We start from the raw sequence: 8,502 nt of genomic DNA on the forward strand, positions 1-8,502 counted from the left end.
TTCTCCCATTATTACAGTTGCCGATAGGACCCACATAGGCCCTGGCATGCTTTCCGTCACACATATCCTTTGTCGAATATGGATTTAAGAATTCGCATTATATTTGGACTATATATGGTTTCTCAACTTGTAATTTTTATTTCGACAGAACCTAGCTGTAAACTGAAAGCCAAGTTCAATTTGAATGGCTATAAAAGCACAGAGAAGAAGAAGGTGATAGTAGGGGGAATGTTTCCAGTGCATTATCGACTGGCCTCTTCTAAGAGCAACACCTCATCGGTTCCCACGTCGTCAGGATGCGAAGGGTGAGGATGTCTGTGCGTCTTTACAACGGTTATCGTTTTGGAACTCATTATCATAGAATAAAAAGTGTGATGAACTAAAGTGGAAGATGATTGCATTTACCATTCCAAATAAAACGTTGGGCTATTACGCATGTTAATTCAACATTCTAAACAAAAATTTCAGGATGCTATTATACACCTTAGTTGTAGGCAAATGTTTTTGTGTAGTCGCCTGAGGCATTTCTATAAGTTTTCGGTTAGAGGATAAACAAGAGGAGTTAATTGCATTTGAATTTAAATCTAAAAATAAATAAATAAATAAATAAATTAATAAATAAATTAATTATGTTTGTAATTTGGGACAATGATCCTGCTAGGTATTAATTCTATAGTAGCCTATACATTTTGTGGAGTAATGTTGTCTGACATTCGTTCCTAAGCAATGTCTCCCAAGCTCTCTTGCTTTGTGCTGCTGTAATTATGAAGCCTTGGCTCCTCCCTAAAATTAGGTTGAACCCTATTTTTTGTCTTGACAACCAATTCAGAAATTATTTTCTGAATTTCGACATCCTCGTCATTAACTTATCAACCAATGGTTTGGTTTCGCTGAGGCTGGCCTCAGAGGAAAGCGCACAGCCCCCAGGGGTCCCTCCCCCGCCCTGTGCTGGAGGGCGCTTGCGAACAGAATAATGTAGGCTATCTTTGTTATTTTGTGGAATGGGTGACTATCAGAAGATATGGCAAACTATTGATCAGTAATTATATGACGACTAATTATATTATTAATTGTATGAGATAGTGGAAAGACAACAAGAGGGTTTGGATGAATGCCTTTCACGGACCATGGAAAGAGAAGAGTTACAATTCAGATACCTGAATTGTCCGATAAAAAACAGATTTTAACAAAATTGCTATGAATTTAGTCTAAAATTGTGACATCGAAGTTATTTAGCAATATTCACTCTGGGCCTCTACTATCAAAGTGCACTGTGCTCTATGAGAACACTACCAAATGTAATAATTTATCTACCGATCCCATTAATGTTATTTTAAAAGAACCGAAACAGCGACCATTCGAAGAAATAGCCTACTAGAGAATTCCAGTGGAGAAAATAAAGAAAAAAACATACAAGTCCTCAGTTAAAACCAGGGTCAATAAGCAACAGGCGACAGCCATGAGTTTAAATGCCATGTCATCATTCCTTGCGTTTTCTGTCTCTAATTGAAGGAATCCCCAAAATTCCCGTCTTGTCAGCAGCCTAACCGTCTTCCTTATTTATCATTTGGCGCCACCTAGTGGAATTTTTAATACTGACGCATTTTTGATGTAATTTTCAAGATGTTCATTCCTCAACTTACCTACAAATCAAAGGGAGTCAAACAAAGATTATTTTCATCTCTACAATAATGACATTCATTTATGATATAATTTATAATATTAATACTATGAACCAGAATATCAATAATACTGTTTATCACTGACTCTAGTACTATATTAATACTCATAACAATTCAACATTCAAGCCAAAACAGTTTGAATTATACGCAGTTGAAACAATAATAAAGCTTCTATTTATTTTCATTTCAGGTTTAATTTTCGAACCTTTCGCTGGACACAGACAATGCTGTTTGCCATTGACGAGATAAACAACAGCGAGGACCTGCTGCCAAACACAGATCTGGGCTATGTCATCTATGACTCCTGCTTCACCATCTCTAAGGCAGTGGAGGGCACACTGACGTACCTGACCGGGCAGGACGAGGCTGTGCCCAACTACCGCTGTGGCACAGGGGCACCTCTGGCAGCCCTTGTGGGGGCAGGGGGGTCCGACCTCTCCATTGCTACAGCACGTATTCTCGGCCTCTACTATTTCCCCCAGGTAAAGATTCTGGAGTGGGAAATGCTGGCCTACTGGAGAGTTATCTTTAAACATGTCCCTCTGGGTTGGCCCCTCTGTGCTTATTCCCTGTGTTTTCTTTTATAAAGCATGGCAAATTTAATTATTATTAATAGTTTAATTTTTTTTTCAATGATGTGTTAAAGTGAACAATGGATTCTATCACTCAATGTGTTAAATAATCACGTATGGTTTTTCTCTAATACATTTTATTATATAACAAGACAAATGAAAGCATCAGTATGTGTTGTATTTAAAATATGGAGAAGCCACACATTTTTGTGCTGTGCAATTTAAATTTAGACTAAGAATGAATTCTCCCTTCTCCTTCCCCTAGAACCTGGGTTAGCAACGGGGGTGGTTTGCAGGTTTTCTCCTTTTTATCAGAGCACCCAGCCCTCGCTGAGAATGTCACAGTCCCCCGTTTGATTATTTGTGTTCTTCATCCTCAGGTCAGCTACGCATCCTCATGCACGGTGCTGAATAGCAAGTTCCAGTTCCCCACCTTCCTGCGCACCATTCCCAGCGATGCACACCAGTCGCTTGCTATGGCCAAGCTGGTGCTGCACTTCGGCTGGACCTGGGTGGGCACCATCGCCGCGAACGACGACTACGGCAAGTACGGCATCAAGGCCTTCAGGGAAGAGGTGGAGGACGCGGGGGTGTGCATCTCTTTCTCAGAGACGCTGCCCAAGGTCCAGTCGCCAGATGACATCCGCCGCATCGTGGAGACGGTCCTGAAGTCCACCGCCAAGATCATCGTGGTGTTCTCCTCTGACGTGGACCTCAGCCCGCTGATTGGGGAGCTGCTGCGCCACAACGTCACCAACCGCACCTGGATCGCCAGCGAGGCCTGGGTCACCTCGGCCCTCATCGCCCGGCAGGGAACGCCCTCCCTCCTGGGCGGGACGCTGGGCTTCGGCCTCCGCAGGGCCGTAATCCCGGGCCTGCAGGAACACCTCCTGGACATCGACCCGCACATGGACCCGCTCACCGAGGAGTTCTGGGAGACGGCCTTCAACTGCACCTTGGAGTACCCGGCGAGCAGATGGGGGGGCGGCCTCAACGCATCTATGTCCAGGAACGCTCTGGCACCCAACGGGCTGTGCACGGGCAGGGAGTCCCTGCGGCAGCTGAACAGCACGTACACAGACGTGTCCCAGCTGCGCCTCACATACAGCGCGTACAAGGCCGTCTACGCTGTGGCCCACGCCCTCCATAACCTGGAGCACTGCGAGCCTGGAAAGGGGCCCTTTGAAGAGAAGACCTGTGCTAACATCAGCGATTTTGAACCCTGGCAGGTAAACACACAGAAGATTCTTCAATGTCGCTACACACTTATGCATGCGTGCATATTCACATACACACAGACATACAAACATGCATACACATACTTTTACTTTGTTTAGAATAAAGGCAATTGGTTTATTTATAACTGTTGTGCCTAATACAATAGGTAACGGAACTCTCTTGTTATTCTTCCCATCCTTTCTCCTTAGTTAATGTATTACCTGAAGAACCTCAAGTTCAATGTCCCGCACACTGGCGAAACCATCTTCTTTAATGACGGAGAGGTGCTGGGAGAGTATGATATTATTAATTGGCAAACGAATGAAGATGGCAGCATTTCCTATGTCCAGATTGGTCACTACAATGGCTCGGCACCCCCTGAAGCCATGTTGTCCATTAAGAATTCATCCATCATCTGGAACAATGATGTTATGGAGGTCAGTAACAAAGAAAAATGATGGAAAGGAAAAATGTGATAATTTTTAAGTTATAAGTACCAGTGTGTAGGATGATTCCTTTCCTGTGTGATTTACCCAATACAGTAACTTATAATATGATTACTTCTGTGAGTGGAATTCTTTAAGTGAGAAAACTCGTGATCAACGCATTACAGTTAAGCCTTTGGCTTTGTCTCTGCAATACGTCTTACATCTGTAACATCACCCTCTGCTGGCTCGCCTTAGGCCCCACGCTCTGTGTGCAGTGAGACCTGTCAGCCTGGCACCAGGAAAGGTATCCGACAGGGAGAGCCTGTTTGCTGCTTTGACTGCATACCCTGTGCAGAAGGCGAGATCTCCAATCAAACAGGTGATGGCGACAATGAGTATAAGGCTTTAGCAGCGGGGAACAACACTGACCTTCTGCTCTACTGTCATAGGATTTAGATTCAGAAGAGTGTGAGTCAGATACAAGCAATTGTATAGTATGTATAGAATAAATATCTATAAGGTATATAAACAATGCATATAACATGGTTTTTCGGCATCCATTAAGTGTGTACGTGTGCATGTATGTGTGTGTGTGTGTGCTTGCATGTATGCAGGTGCATGATAGTGCGTTTTTCTGTGAAACGGAACAGGCACTGGTAGGTGTGACACCAGTCTACCAACTAGCCATAGAAGCTGTGACTGGAAGTCTCTCTCTACAGGACACAAACCACCCACTAGGCTGCTGTTATGGCTGCCTGGAAGCCTATTTCTTTAGTAAAGATGATTTTTTAAATCAATAGGATTTCAAAACTCCTAATTATGTGTTCTGTCTTTGCGAATTTCCAAAACAGATGCGAGGGAATGCATCCAGTGTACCGAGGACTACTGGTCAAACGCCAACCGTGATACCTGCGTGCCCAAGACTATCGAGTTCCTGGACTTCGGCGAGCCGCTGGGCATCACCCTGATCGTGATCTCGGCCTTCGGGGCGCTGGCGACGATGGCGGTGGCCGTGGTGTTCCTGATGAACGTGAGCACGCCCCTGGGCAAGGTGAACGATCCGGCACTGACCCTCTCACTGCTTTTCTCCCTGGTGGTGACCTTCCTGTGCTCCATCGTGTTCCTGGGCAGGCCGCAGCACTGGTCCTGCATGACCAGCCAGGTGGCGCTGGCCCTGGGTTTCGCCCTCTGCCTGTCCTCCATCATGGGAAAATCCATCGTGCTCATGCTCCGCGCCCGCGTCCTGAAGGCCGCCAAGGCAGCCGCCAAAGCCGCCGCCAAGGCCGCCAAAGAAGCTAAGGAGGCCAGGGAGGCCGCCGCCGCCGAGGGCGATGCCGGCGCCGACACCAACACCATCGTCGCCACCAACGTCAACGCCAACGGCAACGCCAACGTCATTGACACCGACGGACCCGACCCCATTCAGCCCATCCACCAGAGGGCGCTGGTGGTGGTGTGCACTCTAATCCAGGCAGTGGCCTGCACAGTGTGGCTGATCCTCCTGCCTCCGCACCCCATCAAAAACACGGCTGCGCAGAATATCAAGATCATCCTGGAGTGTGACGAGGGCTCCATCGTCTTCATCTGCTGCATCTTCGCCTACGACATCCTGCTGGCGCTGCTGGCCTTCGTCTTCGCCTTCGTCGCCCGCAAGCTGGAGGACCACTTTGGCGAGGCCAAGTGCATCACCTTCGGCATGCTCGTCTTCTTCATCGTGTGGATCTCCTTCGTCCCCGCCTACCTGAGCACGCGGGGGAAGTTCATGGTGGCCGTCCAGATCTTCGCCATCCTGGCTTCCAGCTTCGGCCTGCTCTGCTGCATCTTCCTGCCCAAGTGCTACGTCTTCCTGGTGAAGCCAGACAGGAACTTGGAGGAGCTCCTGAAGCCCCGCCCCAAACTCCGCGACAGCACCGCCACCAGCATGTCCACGGCCACCTCCGCCTCCTTCTCCACCGACATCAACGCCACCACTGTGTCCACTATGGCAGTTGATGACTGAGCCAACTCCGTGTTGGCCCCGCCCAGGATTTGCTTCTAGTTATACAGGACTCTGCTTCTGACACTATGCAAGGCTAACGTCTGTCACTAAGACCCAACAAAATGTATGCAATAGCCACTTTCACACATGCACAAGCATAAATATATTTACATAAATGTATTTACCCTCACCCACAGGACACGTGCATATGCCCACTCAAATCCACACACATTAACCCATTCACTCATATATGGACAAGCACACAAACACACACTTATATTCAAGTACAGATATTTGTACACATGCACAAAACATGGTTAAAAACATAGTTCTAGAAAACACATAACTTTCTTTCAGGATGAGACTTCTAATCCCTAGATATGGAGTTATTAGATTGGTTGAAGTTCTTTTCATGTATTTAAATTTAATATAATACAATGTCCTCGACATATATATCCATGGAGCTTACAGTACATTGTTTTAAAATAGCAGCAGCTTCCATTATATATAAACCATTCTCTTAACTCTATCCCTATGGAGACAACATGAAAGGTGGACCTCCAGCTAATCATAGCAATGGATCTCTGCATTAGCACCACTGAACTAGCATTCCACAGCATTGAGGCAACAACAGTTAGGTAAAGCAAAGAGCCCTATTAAAGATTGTATAGTTCATTTCAGAGTGAGAAACCACTTAAACTTTTCAAAAAAAATGACTATCACACATTTCATTATATGTTTATGCTACTTTTTTCTTCTCGGTAGATATTTGTCAATTTAGATTAAATTAAATCATTATCATTGCTCAAATTAAAGATTTGTGATTTCACAAGATAATGAATTTCCACTTGTGAATCAGGACAAAAATAAGAGGACCGCAATTTATAGAACAGCTCTAGAATAAGATATTGTAGTACAAAGCAAAAAGTTAATTTAAGTTTAAATATACATAGTTCCTTCTCTATGCATACATCATACATCTGCATACATTATTTGATATTCTATATTTGCTGTGTAAATATATAATAATGAAAATGCTGCTGACTGCAAGTGACTTCTGAAGTTAATAAAGATATATTGTTTGCACTCTTACTTGCTTGGATGGCTTCATTAAAAATGGTACTGCTGGAGAAATACCCAGAAATGTGTAGGCTCATAGCACCAAAATAATTCTCTTTCATATAGGCAGAAATTATATCCTCTCACTATACAGATAAGTGGGAATTAATTTGGCAATTTCATTATACATTTAGTGGATGCCAGTGTGCATTCATTTCATATTTATGTTATTCATTCACGCAAGAACAAGTTCAAGAATGTTTAGACACATGCATAATGTTCAGGGATGTTCAGACACATGCACAACATTCAGGGATGTTCAGACACAGACAATGTTCAGTGGTGTTTCATTCAGGACTCAAAGCTTAAACTCTTTGACTTCAAAGCTGAAGACTGCGGTGCACTGCCGTTGACTGTGTTTCCTGGTCACAAAGTGTTGGCAGTGTAAAATTACAGGAGATAAACTACAATGTTATCCCTTTGTCACACAGTGTCATGTGTGCTCCCCTCATTTATTGCTAAGGATAGTTGTTTGTTCCTCACACTGGTTCTTTTGCAAGAAACAACTTTTCCAAGCATCTCAAATCTGAAATCGGTGATTATCTAGTCAGAGATGCAGGACACAACCAGGATTTAATGAATGATAATTTAGTACATTGGGGAGAGGGAGAAAGAACATCTGAAACACTATATTTTTCAGCTCCTTAATTATGTAGTTGAGATGGTGAAAACGTTCCATTTGTTTTCCAGATCCAATGGAACAGACTGTAAATAGGAGTTTACATTTAAGACTTTAACTTTCTAAACTTTTAGAAAGCTGTTCAAGCCAAATTACTTCAGTAATAAATCAAACTTACATGATATAAAAATATGTTTAAAGTGTACCTTAGTAGTGTGGCTACATAATAAATTTTTCTCCACATAAAAGTTATGGTATACTTCATCATAAATATCTCTTTTTTTAAAGAAGATCATTATCTCTTTATTAAAGAGGAACCTGCCAAGAAAATGTCGTCAATAAAGCTCATCATAAAACAAGTACTTATGTGCACAATTCAGCAAATATTGAGAGAGCAAATACAAATGATGTTGCACTGTTACAGTGTTCCGGCTCTTTTGAATACATACAGAACTTGAGTTAGGAGCACAGCTCTGTGCTGGCAGCCTTGCGTTCTTTTACAGGGGGCACCCACACACATCCTGCTTCTCTCGCTCATATTTTTACCACTAATTCCAGCATTCAGCAGCTTTTAGGGACCACTCTCAGAACACCCTGCCAGCTAGCATCTGTGAGAGGCCCAAATAATGGGCCCCTTCGAGACAACAGCAAAGGGAGAAACTCAGAGCCCTCTACCTTTTGCTCTCTCTCTCTCTCTCTCTCTCTCTCTCTCTCTCTCTATTCAATTCAATTTGCTTTATTGATTTTACAAAACACTACATTTTGTACACTACATTTTGCAGTTTTGCAGCAAATCATACAGTTTTAAAGAAAACATGCATTTACCACAGTATAACCACACATGAGAACAATAACTTTTTTTTTTTTTTGGATTAGTGATTTAGGA

General features: G+C 43.6%; 1 protein-coding gene across 1 annotated transcript; it reads left to right on the plus strand.

Moving 5' to 3' along the window:
* The first annotated feature begins 5 nt into the window (after positions 1 to 5).
* On the plus strand, positions 6 to 6,970 carry LOC135236633 (vomeronasal type-2 receptor 1). Its single transcript, XM_064303105.1, has 6 exons — positions 6 to 305; positions 1,873 to 2,164; positions 2,635 to 3,483; positions 3,682 to 3,909; positions 4,156 to 4,279; positions 4,752 to 6,970. The coding sequence occupies exons 1-6, from the start codon at positions 79 to 81 to the stop codon at positions 5,897 to 5,899; spliced, it is 2,868 nt and encodes a 955-aa protein (XP_064159175.1). The 5' UTR covers positions 6 to 78; the 3' UTR covers positions 5,900 to 6,970.
* The last annotated feature ends 1,532 nt before the right edge of the window (positions 6,971 to 8,502 follow it).

This window comes from Anguilla rostrata, chromosome 12 (assembly GCF_018555375.3).
Source record: "Anguilla rostrata isolate EN2019 chromosome 12, ASM1855537v3, whole genome shotgun sequence".
Lineage (NCBI taxonomy): Eukaryota > Metazoa > Chordata > Actinopteri > Anguilliformes > Anguillidae > Anguilla > Anguilla rostrata.